At 42.6% G+C, this 23,639-nt stretch overlaps 1 protein-coding gene across 1 annotated transcript in view; it reads right to left on the bottom strand.

Moving 5' to 3' along the window:
* Positions 1 to 23,639, bottom strand: part of CDHR1 (cadherin related family member 1) — a 42,783-nt gene that overhangs the window by 14,954 nt on the left and 4,190 nt on the right. The window contains exons 3-12 of the mRNA XM_058810801.1: positions 18,693 to 18,838; positions 17,822 to 17,872; positions 16,917 to 17,006; positions 16,346 to 16,432; positions 14,522 to 14,638; positions 12,835 to 12,978; positions 10,453 to 10,531; positions 7,521 to 7,621; positions 5,582 to 5,785; positions 2,410 to 2,562 (exon numbers count right to left, since the gene is read on the bottom strand). Coding sequence (XP_058666784.1) covers positions 2,410 to 2,562; positions 5,582 to 5,785; positions 7,521 to 7,621; positions 10,453 to 10,531; positions 12,835 to 12,978; positions 14,522 to 14,638; positions 16,346 to 16,432; positions 16,917 to 17,006; positions 17,822 to 17,872; positions 18,693 to 18,838 — 1,172 coding nt within the window. The remainder of the gene's footprint in view (positions 1 to 2,409; positions 2,563 to 5,581; positions 5,786 to 7,520; positions 7,622 to 10,452; positions 10,532 to 12,834; positions 12,979 to 14,521; positions 14,639 to 16,345; positions 16,433 to 16,916; positions 17,007 to 17,821; positions 17,873 to 18,692; positions 18,839 to 23,639) is intronic.

Below are 23,639 nucleotides of genomic sequence, written 5' to 3' on the forward strand. Positions count from 1 at the left end.
AAAGGACAGCCATGCAGACATCAGCAAAAATCTCCTCATGAGAAATCTCAGCTCCAAAAGCAGTACAGAGGTAAAATCTTAGTGCTGATTGTGCACATGGAGCTATTACTAAATTCTAACATCTTTGCTGCTGCAATCAGCCCATCTTAGTACACCTTATGAAAGCTCAGTATTTTTACTTTGTTTTCTACACTCATTTTTTATTCCCTCTCCTTTAAGCAGCCATGGTCCTGCTATGTCAACATGCTGACAACATCTTCCTTCAGGGAGGAAATTGTGTCAGTTCACTTGCCTGCAGTGTCTTATGCAGACCTGTACTGTTTGTTTCACACACAGAGAAAAAAATAGTGTAAAACTATTACTTCACAGGACTACATATCAACAATTCATACTTAGGTGCCAGAAGAGCAAACTGACATGCAATTTTAAGAGTGGTAGGTGAATTTTTAAAATAGAGTTTGATTTTGGCAGCTGAAGATAACTGCAGCCTCCCCTGGTCCCAGTCTGTAGATGTGAGTGTCTGGATGCTCCTGCCAGGGCAGGATGGGCTCTAAGCTGAAGCAGATGGAGGCAGGAGGTTTGCCCCCAAAGCATGGCAGCCCATAACAAGGTGGGACAGCAATATCTGGCCCCTGTGGCAGAGGGACTGCAGAGAGGTGTGAGTTACCACTGCTGCCATACTTTTGGAAACCCATTTGAGCTCTTAGACAGCTGAAAATGAAGGAACTCCTGACTACCACCTACATTTAAGAGCCAGCACTAAATGGAAGATAGGTTTCTCTAGCAGCCTTTGCTTCAGAAAGTTTTTCAGTGCATCTCCCAGACAAATTAGCTTTAATTATTCTCTGGCATTTTACTCTTCAAAAATGAACTAGAGGAGAGGGATCATTGCTTACAGAAAAAAACCCAAAACCCTGAAGATAATCTCTCAAAGCTGTTGTGAGATACACATTAAATAGAAATATATTTAATCCAATATTCTAACCAGAATGAATACACTGACAACTAAAACTGGGTAGGAAGTGATTTGAACTTTGCAGGAAAGTGAAGCCAGCAATGAGGTCTTTATAAAGTATTTACTGCCATACATTGCTACCATATCATCCATCTGCACCTTCTCCATTTGGAATCCAGAAAAAGGCTGCAATTTTTAAGCCAAGTCTTATAGTCTCCAGCAGAAATAATTTTGGAAAGTCTTTCTCCAGTAGAAATATTTTTTAAAAAAAAGAATAACTGCTTAAGCTATAAAAATATATATCCTTTTTCCTGGTAATTAATTCTTTTGGTGTTCATGGCAGTCACATTAACTACTTTGATTTCTATTGGCATTCATGAGGAGACCATGTGTAACTCCTTTACTGGTCTTTTGGTAGTTTAACCTGAATAAATGTGTGCTTGTTATAATTAGTTTCAGTAGCACTTTATGGCCCTTTCAGAATCTTCCACTTTAATGCAGTAATGATGCCTCATATTTTTGTGGCATCTATAACCTATAAAGCTCAAAATGGCTTAGGAACATTACAAGAAGAGGCCTGAAACTTGCTGAGGACACAAAGCAAACCACACAACAAGGGGGAGAACAAAATTCTGGAATTTTGGCTTTTGGATTTTGCAAAAAATGCCCCTCTATGTATGTTACAAAACTAGCATATGTTAATTCTCAGCTAGATTGTTTTGTCAGTTTTTTAAAATTATTACAGGGATTATCTATGCAGTTCTTTGCAGTCAGAACTGAAACATCTACACTCTATTTCAGAGGCTGCTGACAGAAAACCAGACTACTTAATTATCTTGTTGATGAGCCAAAGGATCCATCAGGGAAGGTGATAATGCAAGGTTCCAGCTTTTGGATTAAACTGGTTCTTGCAGGGCTGGTTTAGAACGTGGGTGAGCCTCAGGTCATCCTGCAAATGGCCATACAGATAGATAGACTCTGACAAAGGCAGTGAGCAATTTTGGGGAATTATCTGCCAGTCAGCTGGGGTCTTCAGGCTGCCAACATCCAAAAGCATGATCATGAATCAGATTACTTAGCACTAAGTAGGTAAAGTTCTTGCTGCAGAGAAATTAGGATTTCATCCTGTGAATGTATCATTGTGAGTGCAGAAATAACACCCTAAGGGTTCAGTCTAGAATGATTCAGAGCTACCAACATGTACAGTTTCCAGAGAGACATAAAAATTAACATTTTGCACTGACTAGACTAAATCAGTCCACAGATGCATCCATTAAACCTTGTGAAGGTGGTGAACCAGAGGCAGAAATGAGTTTCCCTTACATGGACTATCATGTATCTGATAATTCATCAGACAGCTCTGGGTGGATTAAGAAGCCAAATCACATCAGATACAAAAGCCATCATACTCATACTGTATACACTGAAAAAGAGGACCTGGAAAGCAGAAGTACCTTGAAGGTTAACACCTTGAAGCTTTCATAGTCAATGGCAGCAGAATTTTCCACTATTATTGTAACCTGAGCCTCATTCAGGACAGTCTGAGGAACCACTCGGAAGATGCCACCAGGTCCAACAAGCCGGAGGTTGAATTTAGCATTGGCTCCCTGTTGATAAATGCAGATATGACATTGATTGTTTTCAGTAATGTCACGTTTCTTACAGCCTGGATTGCTCTGTTTCTTCAAACTACATGAAATGAGAACAAGTCTTACTGCTGAGAGCCCTCTGCTCTCCATCCCCTGGGCAGGAGATCACTAAGAAGCTTAGTTGTATAATCCCTCCAGCCCTAGTCACAAGACAGACACAGCTTTTCTTAAAATAGATTGACAAGCTCGGTTATTCTTTCAGTCATAATGGAAAAACCCGGCAGCAGGCCTGGCTAAGAGAGGAGTCTTGTGGCAAGCAGCCTTGGGTTTTGTGCCACACACTGGGAGCCAGACAGAGATGACACCACCTGCATATTGGCAAGGAAGTCCTGCCAAGGAAAGACAACTGAACTGCTCCAGTAAGGACAACCTCACAAACCCAGCCTCACAGCATGGTTTGGGTTGGAAGGGACATATTATTTGACATCACCACATTTCAGCCCCCTTGCCACAGGCACAGACACCTCCCACTAGATCAGGGTGCTCAGAGCCCCATCCAGCCTGGCCTTGAACACTTCCCATGTCCAGCATGTGTCCTAATAACTCACATGCTGTGTGAGTTGTTCTTCATGCATTCTGCATGATGAAGATGCAGAATCACAAAGGCAATTTTCAAACAGAAGTGGAGTATCACATTTTGAACTGACTGGATTAAGCTAGCCCAGAAGTGCAAACACCAAATCTTTTTGAAGTTGATGCACTTGTGGGGAGAGAGGAGCTCCACTTGTGCAGGACAAAATCTGACACACACTTGACAGCTCCAGGTGAAGTGAGAAGGAAAATCCCTTTACACAGATAAACCTTCTAGCCAGAGAGAACATGGGAAGCAGCAGTATCTAAAAGGTTATCAACACTTGTATACAAGCTGGGAAGAGTGAGCCAGAGCCAGCTGGCCAGGCTAATTCTTTTAAACTAAAATGGAGTATGTAAGAAAAAAGATGAAAGGGGGATCCTCATATTTCTGCCTTACAGAGAAGATGTGAAAATGAGCTGAGCCTACCTCACCAAACTCTCTGGGTTCACCAATTTCTCAGTGTCATGTTTACACTGTGACCAACAGCCAGATTCACTGTCTGCCTGGTGCCATGCTCTGCCTGTAGCATGAATCTTGAGATGATGAATTTCTAATAACTTTCAAACAGGACAATTTTATTTTCAGCTGTATCCCTGGCGAGCTTGTTATGAGCAGTTCTTGAGCAGCCCTAGCTCATGTCAAGAGAAAAGTATTCAGCAGTAGTCCCTTAAGGGAAACAGAGTGTCCTTGGATCCAAACTCAGTGGTCTGTGTTGTTTGGTCACACAAACCCACTCCCCAACTACAGAGATGATAATGGACTCTCTTTTGCTGGGTGGTAAAGCCAAACACACAAAGCCACAGCTGTTGGGCTATGGAAAACAGTGCTGATGAGAAGAGTGGATAGTCTGACAATACAGAGTCAGACAAAGTCATAAAAAGTGTGTGGCACATGGGACTGTACATGACTAGAATTGTGGCATGGGACAGGGAGAGAACTGCCTCCCTCCAGCAGCTGAGGGATTTCTGCCACTGATGTCCACAGAACCCAGATCTGCTCAGAGTCAGCCATGCTGCTGCATGTCTGCAAGCAGACAGCCATGGGACACAGGAATGACTGAGGGAACAGCAGCACTGAGTCCTAAGCCATGCTGAAAAGGTCTGGGAGAGAAATTTCTGTATCATTTTCTTGCAAATAAGCATGGCATTTCCATCAATCTATAGGCCTAAACCAGACCTTAACCACAGCTTCCTCCTCCTCCTCACTTTTTTCATCCACTCCCCCAAAACAAAGAGTCTCTAGCAGCTGTGACAGAGACAGACACATGTTTAATTTTCTTCTCTACAGAATCATCTTGGATAGAAGGGAAAAAATTGCATTCTCTGCCTTAGAAGAAAAGCAACCCATCCCCCCCTAGAGTGATGCCTTATGCTACACTAGGAAGATTCTTGAGAAATCTATACAGTGTATTTATCAGTGTTTTCTGCTTATTTTATAGCCTAACTTGCAGCCTGAATATTTTGTCAGCCTAGATATATATTTTGTCTCTAAAGAGAGGAGATGGGTTTTGTTTCTCCCCTCTGCAGCACCATCCCCCATGACAATAGCAGGATAGACACAGCAGTGCTTTGAAAGCAGTCATTTATCTGCTCGCTGCAGAGCAGCAGGAGGGAGGGGGAAGAAGCCAGTGGGTTTGATAAAGTACAATACCATCAAACCAGCACAATACTGAGCACAGTTACAGAAGAGAGTTCTTTCCAATAGTAATACAATTGTCAGATGCATTAAGCTTTCTTCTTGTCACCACCTAACCTGAGGCTAACTCAGATGGATGTCATTCATACAGTATTTAGCTTAGGGGTCCCTATAGCAACCACTGCCCTAGCACCTACAGGTATCACAGGTCTGTTAGACAGCAGGCTGAGATGGATGGAATCTTGTTTCCTTTTCCTTGATCTGGTAAGAGTTAGTTTGGCTTGGGCATAATTTTTAAGAGTACCTAAAAATATCATTCCAGTGGGAATGATTAATCAAAGCATGCACTGCAGACCCTGAATGCAACATAAGGGCTAGAAGAAGATGCAAACAGTAATTGCACCTGAAGTTACTAAATGGCTTGGAACCTCCAAGAAAATCTTCAAAGGGAGTATGTTCTCAGACAATACACTGGCGACAAATGAACACAACCCGCAGTTAGGGAAGTTCATAAGGGTTGTTCAACTCCAGTTGCCACAAGACCTGGGCTGCAGGTTTAGGACCACCCTTCCCATTGGCAGGACAGACTAACTGAACTGCTGGGTCCAGTCTCTGTGGGGTACTGGACTCTACCGCTACTTTGTCTGTCCTAGGCTTTTAGGGAATGCAGGTGAAACAGTTGAGTTTCTAAAATGACATTTCTCCATCTGAGAGCTCTTTCTAGTCTTTAGGAAAATAGGGCAGGAAAACAGCATAGTTTCCATTTACCTGATCTGAGTCATTGACTGTGATCTTCAGTCCCCGTAAGATTTCACCCTCTGGGGGATGCTCGTACATGGTCAGCTCAAACCTGTTCTGGGGCCCATTTTCTCCATAGAAGGTTGGTGGGTGGTTGTTGAGGTCCACCACCCGTATGGTCACCATGGCAAAGGTGTGCTCGGAGATGTCACCTTCCTGACTGACTTCTGATGCCTGCAGCAGGCAAGAGGAAGAAAAGAATGATGAAGCAGTTTTCTCCTCCTTCAGATTCATGTTCAGGTATTATTCCACATGTGCAAAGCACTCTAACTTGTAAGAAGAGTCATAGGCTTACATTTCTCTAAAACCTCAGTCCATTTCACACTGAAGTTTATGATGATTAGAAGATTATGGTAATAAACCCATCCCAGTAGAGCCTCAGTTGATTCTCCCTCTAATTTTGTCATCTTAGTAACTCACTCTGGGTGAAAACAGTTCTCTAAAAGCAATCCAATAGAGGCAAGGTAATTGCTTGCCTAAAGTGTTGATAGAATAGAAAAAGAAGACAATGTTTAAATTTGCCGTGGTGCCACAGGCAGTTCATTGTCTCATTGCTGCAAGGACTGCAGCCTTTAATACTGTGAGAAAAACTGTACTTGTGGCATTTGGGTAAATATTTGAAAAAGTGCATGGTTTTTTTTGAGATTTAGTCTCCAATTCAAAATTCTGCTGTGGTGTTTAGATGAGCTTAATTTAAGATGGATAGAGTTTAGGCAGACAGGCAAACCTAGGTATTTTTCTGAACCATGAGATCAAATCCGTCTGGGTTTCAACAACTGCAACATGTGGCCTGATTCACTAGATTGAACCTGAGACATTTCTTCTGCCAGGACAGATACTGGCTGATATTTTTGTCCCAACAGCTCTATCTAACATGCCTTTTTGCTCAAAGGGCTCAAAACCAAAGGCACTTTCTCCAAAGACACTAGTCTGGCAACTGAGGTGCCTGTCACTGTATATGCTGGGTAATATAACACCTTTTTGGTTCCTCTAGCAGCTTTTGCAGCCTGCATCAGCTCTGGGTCACCACACACACAATGAGGAGATCAGAAAAGCTTGCACCCTTTGAACCCTTGAGGCTTGAACCCTTTCTGCATCTGGGGAATGGTAGCAGGATGCAGTGAAGCAGAGTTGATAGAGGAAGAAATGGTGCCTGAGTTTAACTGAGCCCATGAGAATCCATGTTCTCCCAGACAGATGTAGCTGTGCCTGCCCTGCTCGAGCCCAGGAGCAAGCAAGTGCCCTTGGTTCTGGCAGTGTGGAATTCCTCAAAGCTCCCTTTAAGCCAGTATTGTCCTTATCACAACAGTAATGTGCAGTTCCAACATGCTGGAGAAAACTGATACAGTCTTCACAATTTAATTCTGCACTTTTAAACACTTTTTCTTTAGAAACTGCTTAAAATAACACAGCCTGTGACATGAGTAGTGGCTCATTGAGGTGTTAGCTCATCAAGGTGTGAGCATGTGTTTGTGTGTGGCTGAAGAGTGCCTCAGGAGTGGATGCTGACACAACACTGCATGATATGTCCCACTCCTATTACTAATCATGGATTTCACTGTTACCTATCGCATAACATGGAAGTTTCAAGACATTAATTCCCAGTTTAGCCATAAAATCTGGAAACACAGAGTATCTACAGATTGTAAAGGACGTTGATTCTCTAGCCTCAGGAATGAAATTACGACAAGATGATTTCATTTGAAAGAAATAATTTGAGATACTAAATATCCCAACAATAATATCCTAACATCAGCAATTAGTGCTGCTTTATACTATCTGGCACTCTGCTCAAATATGGGATAACTTCTGAAACAGGTAAAATCAGCTATAAATGGAACAATTTTGGACAATCATGCCTACTAATGGCATTTTAGACCAATAGTCTTAAAGTGGCCACAGTACCTACCTTAACTTTTAGTTCATACACTTCTTTCTTGAGCTGATTTGGGCTTTTTATCACAGAAATGGCTCCAGTTGTGTTGCTGATTTCAAATGAACCTTCACTTCCTGCAATGAAACCAAGATGCTCTGGTTACATGCCACACTTTCTTTGAACAACACGGGCAAATCAACTGTACCCTTCACTTAGCACATCTTTGTCCATATGTCTATCCATATGTATCAGTAGATCTGAAGCCACTCTTCAAAAATGAAGCATTTCTCAGACTGGTCTGAGATGAAATCACAGGTGAGAGCCTAAAAGGGCTTCCTCCTCTAGGAACAGCTCAGTGGAGTTCTTCCCTTATGGGCAATTGTCAGCATGTTCCTGTTCCCATCCTGCTTGGGGTCCCCTCAAGCCTCAGTATCCAGGCATGCAAATTTGGTATTAATTTTATTATGCTGCCTTCTTTATATGCTGGTTTAGACAAAAATAGACATTTGTCATTGTAATTAGTAAATGTTTAATTAAGTCTCTGAGAAACAAGAACATTTCTCTCACTAATATCAGCTAAGGTGAGAAGTCTGACAATCTGTCAAAAAGAAGTACGGTCACTTCCCTCAGACAGCATCTCTGGAGAAGTGTCGTCTGGTCTTAAACATTGAGTTGTCAAAAAAACCTTTCAGCCTGTTGCAAGGCTGCCCTGAATAAAAATGTTTTTTTGGAGTATCTGGGATAAACCCCAAGGTTTCTGAACTGAGGCAGAGTCTGACAGAGGCAGGACAGGGCTGCAGGCTGACTTTGCTACTGCTAAAGAACTTGCATTGATCTGGAGAGAACAGCAGTTCCAGGCAGCAGTTTATTGAGATTGCTGGATTTGTGCTGAAGCAAATGCCAGCTTGCAGAGGGGCAGCAGTGTCTCACCAGGATGTCAGGAACCATCTCACATCACAGCCAAGGGCAGGCTGGTGCCTAGCAAGGGCAGCCGTGATGCTGCCTCATGTACAGTGTTGGCCACATCCTGTGCTTTGTGGCAGTCTACCATTGAAAGGAAAAGAGAGGAAATCTCTTTAAATGTAGGAGATCAAGCCTTCAGAAATAAAGGATGATGACCCCAAAGCCCAGTATTTTTCTTAAACTCATTTCCAATGCTGATTTTTAAACCATCCAATAGTATCCTCTTCTGCTAATAGCTACAATAACTGCAACTTCATTAAAGCACTCTACACACAACATTGAACACATATTGACTCACAATACCCAATTATTAAGACACATAGGCCTGCAAAATACTTTCTGATTGAGAAGAAGCTTAAGTCAATAGTGGTTTCAAACCACCATACTTCATGTTATTGTCTAGTTATCCCAGGGAGACTGGTAACCTGGAGTTCATGTAGCAGTATTGGTGTTCCTCCAGATGTTCAGAAGATTGGAGCATTTCCTATCATTATTCCACACTCCAGGGATAAGAGAGGCTTATTAAGAACAAACAATTTCCTGTTTGCTGTTAGTGTTTTCTTGTCCTTTAATATCCCAGCCTGCAGTTATTGGAATAATGGCTTGTCAAAATTAATGCCAGAGTCTGAGGTGCAGGAGTAGAAACCTGTTGCAATCTTCTGTTCTCTGTTTTTCAACTTTCTATGCACTAAAAGCATATTCCCTTCCCCCTTTTCCCTTTCACAAAAACAAAGCCCTTTGTTAATGGGCATGAGAAAAGCCTGCTCCCCATTAAGTATTATTTTGTTCTTCTTATCTGTTATCCCCTTCCATCTTCCTTTCCCACTCTTTCCTGAACACTTACCATTTATTTTTATCCCAGAGAACCCTTTTGGTCCTTCTCTGTTTTCTTTGGCAATCCAATATCTTTTCTCATTAATCTTACTTCCCTTTGACATTTTCCCTGGTTCTTCTGCCTTCACTTGTTCTCCTTATTTAATTTCTCCCTTGTTTAGCATATTTTCATCCCACTTGTTCTTGCTCCTCATTTTGCACCTTTCTTTATACCTTTTCTCATTTTCTATCCATTGTCTTCTGCAATTCTCTTTTCCTTGATATTTCTACTTTTCTTTTACCTGTTTATTTCCTCACATTAAGAAGGAACCTCAGCATGGGTCTCATACCACACCAGTACAAAAACTCAGCTGTATCTCTCTGTTCTGGTTGCTTAGATCACAACACAATGAAGCACTTGCTCCATAGCTCTTCAACTACACCTCAGATTTGTCTTAGGAAGTTTTGGGATCTTTCACACCTGTGAGTTGGGGTGCCCAGTTGCTACAGAAGCCTTGTTTTGGAAGGGAGAGTGTATGAAACTCAAAATCCCCAAAGCTGTAGCCTGGAGTTTAGTTGCTCTAAGCTGTTGTCTTCACCACCTAATGAATCACCAATTCACTAAGTTTCACATTCATGCTATTAAAAGATGTGTGACAGACAATCTCAGAATAGCTCATGGAAAGCATTAATCTTCTGATAACATCTGTTTTTTCCACTTCAGTGTACAGCCAATGTCTCTTCATTGGTAAATATAATTTCTTCCAAGAAATTGGAGGTTTGACTGTTTAGCCACTTTTATCACTGTATTAATAAAAATATCCCTCCAAATGCCATGTCTGGGTCTCCCAATGAATTATCTCACCTCCCAGATTAAGTGATAGAGATGCTCAGAAGAGTGAATGCATCTCCCTTTACACTTTCTGAAATGACAAGCAGCCTACTGATGCCTAACAAATCAGCAACATTAACAGTTCCAAGCACAGTTCTGTGAAGAAGATACTAAAATTCACTGAATTGAATCTTGGCTGTTCTCTGCTAGACAGGGCCCTGAAGTTTTTGAGGTATTTGACATTATTTCATGAGATTTTGTCTCAGGTTTATTAAACTCTAGCATATTCTGTTCTAATTTAATGCCAGATGGAGTTTTGAGTGCCCTTCAAATTTCATCTAAGACAAGCCTACTCACCATTCACGATGCAGTAATGAATACTGTTAGGCTTTCCTCTGTCTCCATCAAGAGCAACAACAGTGAGGACCTCAGAGCCCTGGGGAGAAATGGGAAATCACAGTCTGTGTGCTGAGATCAGAGCAGTGAAATTGCAACTGCACATTAATAAACTGAACTGCTGTAAGTGTTTCTGCAGTGAAGTGCTGGGGGCAGAGTGGGCACTTGTGCTTGTGCCGCATGGGGAGCACAAAAAGGGCCAGTGCCCACTGCTCTGGGTGTGAAATGGCTGCAGACCCTGTGTGGCCAGGGGTGCCTCAGCCCTGGGGGCTGGCTGGTCACGGGAATGGTTGGAAGCTGTGGCCAGGGACACCTGCCTGGAGCCACAGATGTGGAGAGAGGATTTGGAGCAGTCGATCTGGAACCCAAATTTTAGTTGGGGTCACTACCAAGATTCCCTCTGGCTGCTTCTGTGTAGGCTTCTGTGTCCCATGGCCACACAGTGACACAGGCAGCTGCCAAGGAGTCTTTGAGTCACTTTGGTCCTTCCTAATTAAGTTCAGACAGGCAGTAGCAGCAAAGAGAGATCACAGAGCAACTTGGCCCACAGAACATCTAGGGCATAAAATTGTGACGAAAATGATGGTGATTTAACTGCCCTTAAACCTTCACTGTCTGTCTTTCTGCACAAGTAACGTGGCCGTGGGCCATACGTACAGAATTTGTGTACTGAGGACCATTTGCTCATGTGACTGCTCCTATCAGCTCAGAGGGGTGATGAGTGTCACATTAAAATGCTCACCCAAGTGGCAATGAGCTGTACAATTCAGGCCTCTGAACTAAAGTGCTCCTGTTTGAGGCTGCAGAACCAGGGAACATTGAAGTAACTGTCAGTGAATCACAAATGGCAACAAGGAACATTTTCATGACAACCCTTGAGTGAATTTTTCAAACAAGAGCAAGCTCTGTTAAAGCAACTGGAAATACAGAACTGTGTTTATTATCATTTATGCTGGAAGCAGCAATAAAATCTGCCTACTGGGCAAAAGGCAGTGCAGTCCCTTTGAAGGTGACAGAGTACTTGTAAATCCTGACAACTCCGCCAAGGAGAAAATAAGCAAGTTTACAAAATTAACACCAAATGCACAAACACCACTACAATCAGCTATTGCCTCTTTCTCTGTGGAGCTCATTCTAATGGTAAAACCCACACAGGGAAGGTCTGAACCATGCTTCCATCATTATATCATAATGGTGTAAGTTATGAGCTCAAGCTGGATGTAATTAACATTTATTGATTCTCATTTCCATAGCAAACACTAACTCCTGTGTGCACCTGATAGTTATTTCAAGATCTATATGTAACTATGCAGAATAAATCAATATACATAACATCATTCATTTTAAACACCTGCAAAGTACATGAGCATTACTTCTGTGCCCTGCTGAAATGCAACAGCCTCTGCAGTGACCTGCAGTATATAGTCATGCACGGGCTGCAGTGCACATTTCTGGACAGAAAGGTAAGGCACAATCTTCCCTGCAACTCAAGGGAAGGTCAGATGAACAGAGTGCAATCACACTGCTAAACTGATCAATAGCCTAATGTTGGGTAATTTCATGGGTAGATACCATTTCTTGCTCTATATATGAAGAAAATTTTAATTAAAACTTATGGATCAGGGTGAAAGCTGATCCATACACAATCATGTCACTGCTTAGATATAGAGAAAATTCATTAGTTTGCTGCTTCAAGAAGATGTGGCTGAAAATGACTGATAATCTGGTTTAGACCTAGGAGGCCTTCCTGGCCCATCCTGCCTAACCACCCATCACTGAGCAGAAAGCGTCCTGCATTTTGGGGATGTCAAGGTTGCTTCTCCCCAGGGGATATCCATGGCACAACAGGGAGTCTGGAGTATGTGGGCATAAATTCTGTCTGCACCTTGTACAACCAACTGTTGGTAGCAGACTGATCTGAGCTAGAAAATAAAAGCACTGTGAGCCCACAGAGCAAACAGACACACAAAGGCTTTTAAGCATGATGTGTTCACGTGAGGTCACTGGCAGCCTGCTTAAGCCTTCAGCCAAGTGCCTCTGGAGGTCTGAGCTACACAAGAGCTCTTAGTCACTGTCTGGGTTTAGACCAATGTAAATGGGCATAATCCTTTTTGACTTCAATGAAAAAACCAGCATTGCATGGCAAATTGGCAGTAGACACGAGGAAGAACAAGTGTGAGATTTGGTCAGCTCAGTTCACCTAGTAATCAAATCAGAGTTTAGGTGCTATTCGCAGTAAAGTCTATGCTAGAAACCTTAGGGCCATCTTGAGTAAGATGGGAAAGGCTGTACTTGTTCTCCCATGTATGAAACCAGAACTTACTGCATGAAACCAGAACTTACTGCAAGCGTGTCCTCATAGACATATCCATAGTAGGGGGTCCCAATGAACATAGGGGGGGTGTCCTGAACATCCTCCACGTTGATAGTAACTGTTGTTGTGGCTGAAAAGACTTTGTTGTCTCCCCTGAGCTTCCCACCACCATCCTAGAAAAGAAGTCATTGTCAGATGCCTCTGCTGAAGCATGCCTGCAAATCAGCATGGACCTCATGAGCCTTCAGAAGCACAGTTCCAGGAATCCTTTCCCTCTCTGAACATATAGATTTAATCTGTGCTGCCCTATTCCCTTCTCTTTTCCATTTGTCCTGCTCTCCCCTCTGATTAGGAAGACAGCTTGTAGTGCCTCATAAGTAATTTCTTATATTAAAAGTGATTGAGGCAATATATGCAGTCATAAATGATCTTTAGAGAAGGGATAGGGAATTCAAGGGCTTTTCATGAAAAAAGAACATTAGAAACTGATGCAAAAGTTAGTGACCAAGGTCTACAACTTTTCATCCCTTGTCATGAACACAAAACAGTACACAGTAGCAAGGTAGTGCATCTCTGGAGGGAAATAAACAATGTACATGCTCAAAGTCTCCCAGGAACTCCAAAGTGATAAAGTGCAAGCACAGAGGAGCTGTGCAGCCCAAACCTGTGAGACAGCCACACTGTGTAAGCAGTCTCTGGGGACTTGGTACAACCAGCTCTGCACCACTGGTACAGCAGAGCCAATTAGGAAGACAACTTGCTATTTCAGAGGCTTTTAACACCCTCAGTCTCAGAGCACCAGCTGTAGGTCAGCAGTCATGCTGGTGTGTAAGAGTGTGAATTGTTCAACATATCTGCAGTACCAATTCTAAAAATTCCAATTTTTTTTAAAAGATACACTGATTTTTTTCTTCCTTACTGCCCCAAAGGTAGAATTTAAGCCAAATTTTGTTTTTCTTCCTCAAATGAACCTTGGCTAAAAATACATTAAAAGGCCCATATATTTAAAAAAAAATATGAGCAGCTCCAAGTCCCCATAAGTTACAGCAAAACTGCCCTCTTTCCACCCATGTGAGTCTGTCTGTGTGACAGGTCCCCACAGGATTGTGAGAGACTTCAGAATCTATAAACTTTTAATGCCTGTTAGCATGTGCAGTCACAGGCATAGTACTGCTGGGAAATACAGTGGCAAGAGGGGATGTGCAGCAATATTTGCAGGATTTAAATAAGCTCCTGCCACGAGGCAGCAGGGAAGTGAAAAAAGAAACATTCACAGATATTTCCAGAAAAGAAATCCATCACTTGTGCTGTGCTGGGTCTAGCTGTGGGTAGTGGCTGTGGCCCATCTGCCTGCCAGGGTCTGTCCTTGTGGTGGTAGGGCTGTGCCCAGGGTAGCATGAGGAGCCCTGAGCTCACAGGCTGATGCTTCTTGAAACCAGGGCTGGATACTTTAACCCTTCACTTCTAGGTGAGTCCTATGACACAGGGGACATGAATGAAATGTGGGAAACCCCCTCCCAAATCCTCCAGATGTTGTTCAGCAGCAGACACCAGCTACCTTTCATCCCTCACCTTTCCACGTTACCCCCCATGCCTCCAGATGTGACAGCAGGAGTAACTCTGCTGCCTCCATGTTTCAGCAGCACTTGCATTCAAACTAATTGGTCCCACTCAAACACAACCCCACCTCCTCTAGTGTCACATAAAAGCCTTTACCTTGGCTACAACCACCACAAAGTGTGTTCTTGATTTCTCATAGTCCAGGGTGACCCCAGGTTTGATGCGCAGGACGCCGCTGTGACGGTCTATCGTGAACTTGTTAGCATGGATGTTCTAGAGGGAAAGAAAAGGAGAAACAGCCAGAGATTACACATGTGAAGGTAGGATTGCCACAGGGATTCATCTTTTATTTCATCTGCTAAGGGAGGAGACTAGAATAATGATATGGTGTGGGTGAATAATGCATTTGATGAATTTCACCTCTGTGTGTTTATGAACAATTCATGAACCAACCACAAGTCTCTCATTATTCAGGATAAATGAGTTCCTTGTAATGTAGATTTTTTAAATCTTTTAGTATTTCATTGTGAAAACTTACACTTTTGGTTAACTCAGTTAATTGCATGGAAAGGGGTGGGGAGACTTAACAGAAAAAAGATGAAGGGAAAAGGAACAAAAAAAGAAATGGTGTCACCCCTTAGTGTTTCAAAGTTCTACTGGTTTCAAAAATAAGCAGGAAATTTGCATGTATAGATTATTGTCAAACACAGTGGTGGTCTGGTGATTTTTGTGATGTACAAACAAAATCTAAAGGACATCTGATTTTAAGAGAGACCTAAAAACATGCCTCCCTCCATTCTTCTGAACTGGAGATAGCTGTACAAGCACCTCTGTTTCTGTATCCAGACACAATGGCCACTGTCAGATAATCCTGGCCATTTCAGCAGACATAACCATCTGCCTTTATCATACCTATGGAGAGGTTTTTTTCTGTGCAACTTGACAATTCTCAGAGACTGTGCCCTAAGACATGGCAAGATTTTTTCAACAAATACACATATTTATTATCCTTTTTGCCACACAAATATATTATAAACTAGATATAGAATTTTGGAATTGCTGTCCCTTGGTTCATAGACTATCAGCTCTCTGGAAATAGCCCTGTGCAAAATTGAATCCTATACACGGATCATAATTTGTGAAATCAAAGCTGAATTTCAACAAGGCACTCAAGGTGTTCTTTCATAGTATGCCCAAGCTCTTAACAGGATTAGCTTTAGTGCTATGTAAATATCCTCTAACTTGTCTTCATATTCTTATCCAAAATTAAATATTGCAACACATTTGCTTTGTTTTTTGTTTGTTTTTTTCATGTTTCCTCTTGAATAAAGGGAACTGCAGATAACCTGGATGAAACTGCCTCTAGGAAGAAGGAATTTGAAAGACATAATGCAAAAAATTGCCCTTGTGGAATAGAGAAGATCTGTAATACAGAAGTTCAGCTCTAAATCTGGAGCCCTTTCAGTTCTTCACCAGTGGGCAGCAGCTGAAAGGTTGGTTTCAGGCAGTCACTGCTTTGTCAGGGAGAAGATTTAGTACCTCTCATTTCACACTGTGATCTTGGTATCAATTATGCAGCAGCCTGCTACACTAAAGGGCACATTTATGTTTCCAGTGTGTTTTGCTTCCTAAAGAAAGCTATTTCATGCTTTAGAAATCCCATAAGCATACACGATTACTGGCTAATCTTGCTCTCCCTGTCACTCCAAAGGAAGGGCCAGTAGGAGCCCTGCCATGAGGGCTGGCAAGCACAGGAGTGTCAGTGGCAACTCCAGCTCCCCTTGCTGCCTGCTGGATCACCCTTGGCTGCTTGCAATCAGACAAAAACCCTTCTGCCAATGCTTATTTCCTTGTGCATGGTACAACATTGATCCTAGAGGCACTAGTAGTGCACTCAACCCCCAAAATCTTTTTAAAATCTGCTTTCTGAAATCTCAGTAAATGAGAGACAAATTTGTGAAGGTACAGACAATACTTTACCTGCAAGAAGTAGGTGATGCTTCCTCCAGAACCTGTGTCTTTGTCTATTGCCTCAATCTTAAAGATGCTGCTGCTGGAGGGAGTGTTCTGTGACCAGAAAGAGTTAGCAGAGTCACACAGAAACAGAAAACCAGGTGATGTAAAAGAAATGAAACATGAGCATGCAGGGAGGCAGAAAGAGTGATGGTAGAAAGAATGTAAAAGCACTGAAGGAACCAAAGAGCAGAAGGGAAAGAGGGAAGAGATTAAAACTGGAAAAAAAGAATAAATACTTTGTGAAATAAAAATAACAGAACATTTTAACTAAGACTGGGTGTATCCCATTCCCACTGTATTCAATTCTAAAAGACTCACATTGACTCACATCTTGGAACTTACCCCCAAAATAGCACACCTTAAGTACCTACAGACTTATTCCCCAAGTTTGCAGTGAATATTAAATATCTACCCAAACCCTAAACAAAAAGAATGCAATCTGTTCTGCACAATTTGTTATTTTACTGAAAACATATTAGACCCTGTTTACATCATCTAAAAGTATATTTCCAGTATGCAAAGGAACTTCACCAACCTCTGGAACTTGGACTATGTAAGGTGTATTGATGAACTCTGGGCTCTCGTCATTGGCATCCATTACAAGGATCCTGACTTTTTCAGAAACCTGGAGTAGAATATGAAGAGCATATTATGATTTCCATGATTTATGAATCCCATTATTTCCCTTTTAAAGAGATTTCCAGGGCAGTTGTGCCTGTAGGAGGCTGGAACATCCCAAACATTTCTTGTAATAATCTCAATTAATTTCTTTGGGATGAGGAAAAGCTCTAGATTTATCCAGTCTTGTAGATAAGAAGAGGGTCTCACTTTTATGGAACCTCTAGTGATGAAGCCCACATCCTCCTACTGGCAGACTGCCATCCTGACCCTGAGAGCATCAGTCCATAAATTGAAAATGCCAAGAAAATCTTTGGAAATAGGACTGGAGGCTCAGTGCCTAGATAAGTCCTTAATGATTAGACATGCACGAAGCTTTATCTAGCAGCAGACCCCACCACCTTAGCCTAAGCAAATCTTCTTAACATCATGCTAGAGAAACACTGTGGGGGTGGGGACAGGCAGCTCTTAGGCACCCCACACTAGTTCCTATAATGTCACACATTTCTCCAAAAAGCCTCCAGATCTTAGGCACAAATCCCACTGTGCTGGCAGTGAAACTTCATGGGAAGCTGCTGTAATTCTGCAGGCTGCTAAGTCAGTATTTCAGCTCACACTTCATTGTAATTATCCTCAAATAGCTGAGCAAGGAGATGGAGTGAGACTTGAGTAACTGAGTTCAGAGGCTCTCGGAACAGGGGGTAAGGCTCTAATGAGATTATGTTTTCTGATCAAATGAGATGGTCCCTTTAAGGTAATTTAATAGGAGTAGGTATGTGAGGACAGACAGTTTAACAAGCTACAGCATAATTAAATACTCACTGTACTCAGGCCATCTGAAATACTGACAATAACTTCAATCTCATCTTCCTTCTGTAAATGAAGAAAATTCATTTGTAAGAGAGATGATGTTTGTCCTGATTGGAAAAGGGACTGCAGATTTAAACCTGTCTAGGCAGGCAGACGAAAGAAACAACTTAAATCACAGAGCAACCCCAGCAGAGGCCAGGAAGGCTCCTCAGAAGCTCCAGCTCCCTGAACCTCCTCTGGCTACTGTCAGGAGATGGTTGCTCTGGTAATCCCTGTTGCTTCCTAAAGTGCTCATAATAATCAGTCACCTTTCTCAAGAAATGTTCCCTAAAATGGCACTTGGGTTAAAATTGTTCTGTATTAGTGTACAGATTTTTAAAGGGTTTAGCAAATATTGTGTAAGCTTCACAATGAGGAGATATGAAGTGTTCAATGCCTTATTCCCAGAATAGGGCTGGCTCTAGGCATCTTTAACCAACATAGTTACATTGGCTAAAGGGCTGTGATGTACTAGAGGAGTGTCCTGAAACACTGCTTACACAAATCTCTACTTCTTCCCAATGACAGGAGAGTCGCCAGTCTGAGGATTTGATGACTGTAGCTGCCCCTAAGCTCCTGATGGGGTGTGAGTGGGGGAAGATATGAAATAAACAATATACTTCTCTTTTGAAAAAAGCTAGACAGATAGCAGCTGAAAAATTTGATAGCAATGTCAGTGGCACAAGTCGACTGGCATGCAACATGATGGGTGAAGTATAATGTCTTAGAATTGCAAAGTACATGCTTCAGGGGCTAATAAACTGGCTTTGTCCCTCAAAGCCTCAGATCAAATTAAACTGAAAGAAATCCCACAAACACCTGGAGTGGTGCCATTTGATTGTACCTCTCTGTCAAGCTCTTCAATCAAAGTAACATTTCCAAGATTCTTGTCAACAGCAAAGTAACGCCTTGATCCAGCTTCATAGGTCAGGCCATATGTCACAGGATCTCCTTCTGGGTCAGTTCCATTCAGAGTGTACACATGCGTGCCTGAAAAATTGAGATTCAACAGCATTTCCCTGTGGTTATTTCAATCAGTGAGTGTTTCACTGGTCTGTTCCTTAGGAACCTGGCTACCCCACAGCAGGAAAAGGTTTTGTCAGTCAAGCCCACTTACTGGGAAGTATGGAAAAGCAGACAGTTCAATAGTGCTGATGGCAACTTTTTAGCCAGCTGGTTAAATTGAGTTCATCAGTGCTGCTTTCTGTCACTTTAGGCCCTTTCCTGGTCAATACTGTTCATACCCAAGGGTGACATAGGTGACAAGCTCTTTGCCAGCTCTCAGCCCAGGTGAGCCAGAAGTGGTGCTGTTGTACAAGTGGGTGACAATCTCAGCAGCACCAAAAGGCCCTCACAGACCTCTTCTTTGTAGGAACAGAACTGCAAACTAGCATGCAGAGAATCTGGCAATCTCCCTTCAGGGAGAGCTCCCTCAGGATTAGATCTGAGCTCTGGAACTTGGGAGGTGCAAGGACATTTCATACTTTCCCACTTTCAGGATTTAATTGATGCAAAAGTCTTCTTTGCTGTTTCACTCCCACTCATTAGCTCTCTCTCATTAAATTCTTTACTTGACACACCCATTCATGCTCATATCAATGATTACATTTTTCAAACTTATCAAACTATTTCCTTCAGAAGCTGGAGAAATATAGTTATTTCTATTTTTATACATTGAGAAGTTGGTGCCAGTTTTTCCACCAAACTGACTTGTGTATTATAAATGATAATTCCTGGGAGAGTTATAACACCCATATTTTCAAAGCATGGTGAGAGTGTTTATTAGTATTATTTTTTAAACTTACATATCTGTCATTCTTCTATCCTTTACACCTTCATCTAAATAACTTCAAGCAGTTTACAAACACCAGTTAACTGAGCCTGAAATATAAACCACTGTTGTTTTTTCTTCCTATCTGCTGTGCCTTGGCTAAGTTACCTGAGATATTCAGGTTGGAGAGGTTAAGCACAGAAACTGCTTTACATCTAACAAAGCCCTCTGCACTTGAAATACTGCAGCAAGTGACTCACTGGTTACTAGTGAGTTTTGCTCATGCATGCAAGCCAAATACAGGATGCAAGGAACCTTGCTAAGAAAGTCAGCATAAAGTTAAAGAAGAGCACTAAGGCTCAGTTTTGAACTACTCTGGCCCTGAGTTTGACAGATGTTTAATTCAGTACTCAAAAATGATAATTTTTTCTCCTCTCCTCTCTTCATAGATCTGTACCAGATCTATTAAGAAGTACCATAGATTTACCAGATCTGTAAATTTGTGCTTAGCTCTAGAGTCTGCCCACACCACTGAGAGGTCAGCTTCTCAAAGGTTTCCTCAGTTTTGCAAGGCAACCTTTTGAACCTCATTTGCTTCTTTCTTGGCATTCAAACTGTGAAGCTGCTCAGGGGCCTTAGTGGCCATGGGACATCCAGCCATCAGTGGTGATATTGGCAAAGCATGGCTGTCTTCTTGTCATAGCAAGAGATTATAGTAACCCACATGGAATCTGTGCTCACTTAGGAGTAAATTCTTATGTGATAATTATCAGAGCAACATTTGGGCACCTTTGTACAGAAAAATGTTACATTGCAAAAACCAGTGCACCCACAAGAGCACTGACAAAAGATTCTGTTATGAGCTGGTTCAGTCAGACAATAAATAACCAAGACTTGCAAAACAGTTCACAAAACTACAAAACACTTTTCCACATTTTTCTTGTACTTTTCCTACAAAACAGAATGGAAAATAACAAAACATCTGTAACTGTGATCACTGAAAATTATTAGGGAAAGACAATGAGTGGTATGATGAGACACTTCTGACTGTAACAACTCTCTAAACACAAACGAAAGGAGAGGAACTAACTGGGACTGATATAAAATAGCATCCTGAAAGGACACCTGCTTCCTGATACAACTATCTATATAAGACAGAGAAATTTGAAAACTGGAGGGTTCTGCAGCACCAGCACTGACTTATTTTTTCTTGTTTCTTAAAAGTTGTCTTAATATCACAGCTGGGTCCAATTGGAGATTTAAGGTGTCAATTGCCATCATCTCACTGATATCCTTATAGAGTGCTTTTCTGCAGCCTTTTTATTTTTGGTTATTATTTGTCTCTATTTCTCAGTTGTTTTATGCCCTTCTTGCTACCTTTTCCTGTCCCTTGCACTTGACACAGTGCAGGCTGTCCTGCCTGTTTCTAGCTTGTGTGGATGTCCGCAGCAGCTGCTGAGCTCTGTGTGCCATGGAGAAGCAGGATGGACACCACATCTGGGCTCTCTTGGAGCTGAGAGCAACCACCAGGCACACCAGGCACCAGGTCTCTGCTGTGGCTGCCCTGAAATGCCAGCACCAGCAGTACACGAATGCAAACCACTCCTCAGGGGCACAGGGCTGGAGAACAACAGACTGAAAGTTTATGTGAACCCATTTAAACCTAGGCAGGTTCTTTAAATCTCACAGTTTCCTTTCCTACTTTTCTTAGAATTTTCTTATAAGGAAGACAGGAACTTTCTTGCTGCTAAATGAGTAGAAACATTGATATTGGTACAGACTGAGGTTACTGAGCTTTCTGAGCAAGTAATGATGGACTTCATTGATCTTTACACTGGAGTCTTTGCTTTTTAGCTAAAGCTGATACTTCATTTTTCATAACACAAAATACTTGCATGCCTTTTAAATTAGATTGTGGATCAAAATTTATTTTCTAACTCATTATAATTCCTTATTTTTTCCAAATTGTAATTTCACTGCACAGTACCCTCCATATCATTAACACCCCCAGGAACACTTCTCACCACAGTGTTAATGCCAATTAAAAGTCTGTTCGCAGTGTGCTGCCTCTACTTGCTGAAAAGGAAATAAATGAAGAAGACAAATAAAATCTTACCAGAGGATGCCAAGTAAATACCGTCTCTCTGTCATAAAAATATGGGAATAGAAGAGTCTTTACTTGAGGATATGGCAAATGCCACAGTTAGAAGAGCTGGATACTTTGAGTACCCAGGGGATGATGCAGCAGGCTCGGACAGGGGAGTCCTGGGGTGCAATTGCTGCTTCCTGCTGTGGCTTCCCCCATGAGCCATGCCAGGCTTTTCCACTCTGTTTTTCCTATTCCAGATTAAAAGTCATTTGCTCTCTGCCCTGCCACTTGGGCTGAATGGCTGTCTCATGATTCCATTGCTCCATTTTAATTTCATTTTTGACTCAAATTTAATCACAGTTTCTGCCCTGGGCTCTGGAACTGGTTTTGGTTTCTCACTGAAGACGCACTCTCCCTCTCTGCTGTGCAACACCCAGCAGTCAGATCCCTTCCCTGTCAGTTAAACAAACCAAGCATATTTTGGATTCATGCTCAGTCCTGCCACTGTCCTTTGCCAGCACAGCTGACACCTGTTAGGAAGATGCTGAGAGGGACATGCATGGCCATGCTCCCAGGACAGCACACCCCTGTTCCTAATGTCCCAGCAAACAACACCTTGCCTGGGGTCACAGGTCTGCTCTCCCCCGTCTCACTTCTCCAGCAGAAGAGAAGATGGACAGTTAAAGGTACAGAGGGCTGTTTTCACACCAAGTTCACCCCAAGCACAGGCTCCTGGAGGCCATGGACACACACTATGCCTATCCCAAAGCCCCTTCCCCATTCACCACCTGCTGCTGCTCCTTTTGGGACTCCTGCTCCCTCCCTGCAGCCTGGTGCAGCAGCCAGCTGCCAAAGCAGAGACATGGCAGCATCAGCAGCAGCCAAAACACACCCTGCAGCTGCCAGTGCCTGTCCTGGAGAGATGGGATATGGCAGCAAGGGGTCAGCATGGGGCCTGGACCATCACCCCATGGACAGCAGCAATATGTCCCTGCAGCACCCATGGCGACCAACTCCAAGGAGAAACCATCTGAGTGCAATTTTCTGATGTATCTGCAGTTGCTGTCAGAAAAATCTAAACAAAATGGAAGGCTGTAACACCTGTGAATGCTCAGAGCATCTCTGTGCAGTGCTCAGCTCTGCAGGGGGCTTTGCTCTGTGCATGCTGGCACTGCTGCAGGGGTGCAGAAGGCAGGCTGTGCTTACACTGCTGTTCTGGCAGCCTACACTGCTGTCCCAGCTTGCCTAGGGGTGAGCAGGGTGACAGAAACAAGGGAAGAATGATAGGGACCACAGGGGACAAGAAGGCTCTCCTCAGTCAGCTGTGAATGATGGAAAGAAAGGAAGAAAACAGCATGTAGGAACAGGGCAAGCTTGAAGGATGGAGGGATCTGAAGGGATCAGTCACCCCATGGTGAGTAGGTGGCAGCTGTAGCTTTAATCAAAGAACTGCCACTGCAAACTGGCTTTTAACAGGAGCAGTGCCTTTTTGGGGGCAAGGGAAAAAACAGAAAGGGAAATGCAAGAAGATCATGCAGAGATCTACAGAGCACTGATGATGGTTGGGCTCTGAGAGATAATGAACTTAGGCCTTCTGAGTATGCTTCAATCCCCTGCTCTGCAGCTGTTCCCAGCCCCACTCTGTCCCCACCATGAGGCTTACAGGGATTATGAGGTAAGATGAAACAAACAACCTGAAATAGCATCCCATTCCTGCCCTAAGACCTTGATTAGGAGCACATGCACATTTTGTATGTACACATGCAAAGAGCTAATTACCCACCTGCCCCACCAAACCACAAACATCAACTGCTATTTCAGTTCATAACTCCTCCTATTCTTCTTAAATCTGGCACTGAAAGGGGCTGCTGCTGTTCTGGCCTCTCTTACCCTGAGGGCTCTCAAGCCCTGCAGCAGTAAATAGGATCTGG

Source organism: Ammospiza caudacuta, chromosome 9, assembly GCF_027887145.1.
Source record: "Ammospiza caudacuta isolate bAmmCau1 chromosome 9, bAmmCau1.pri, whole genome shotgun sequence".
Taxonomy (NCBI): Eukaryota; Metazoa; Chordata; class Aves; order Passeriformes; family Passerellidae; genus Ammospiza; species Ammospiza caudacuta.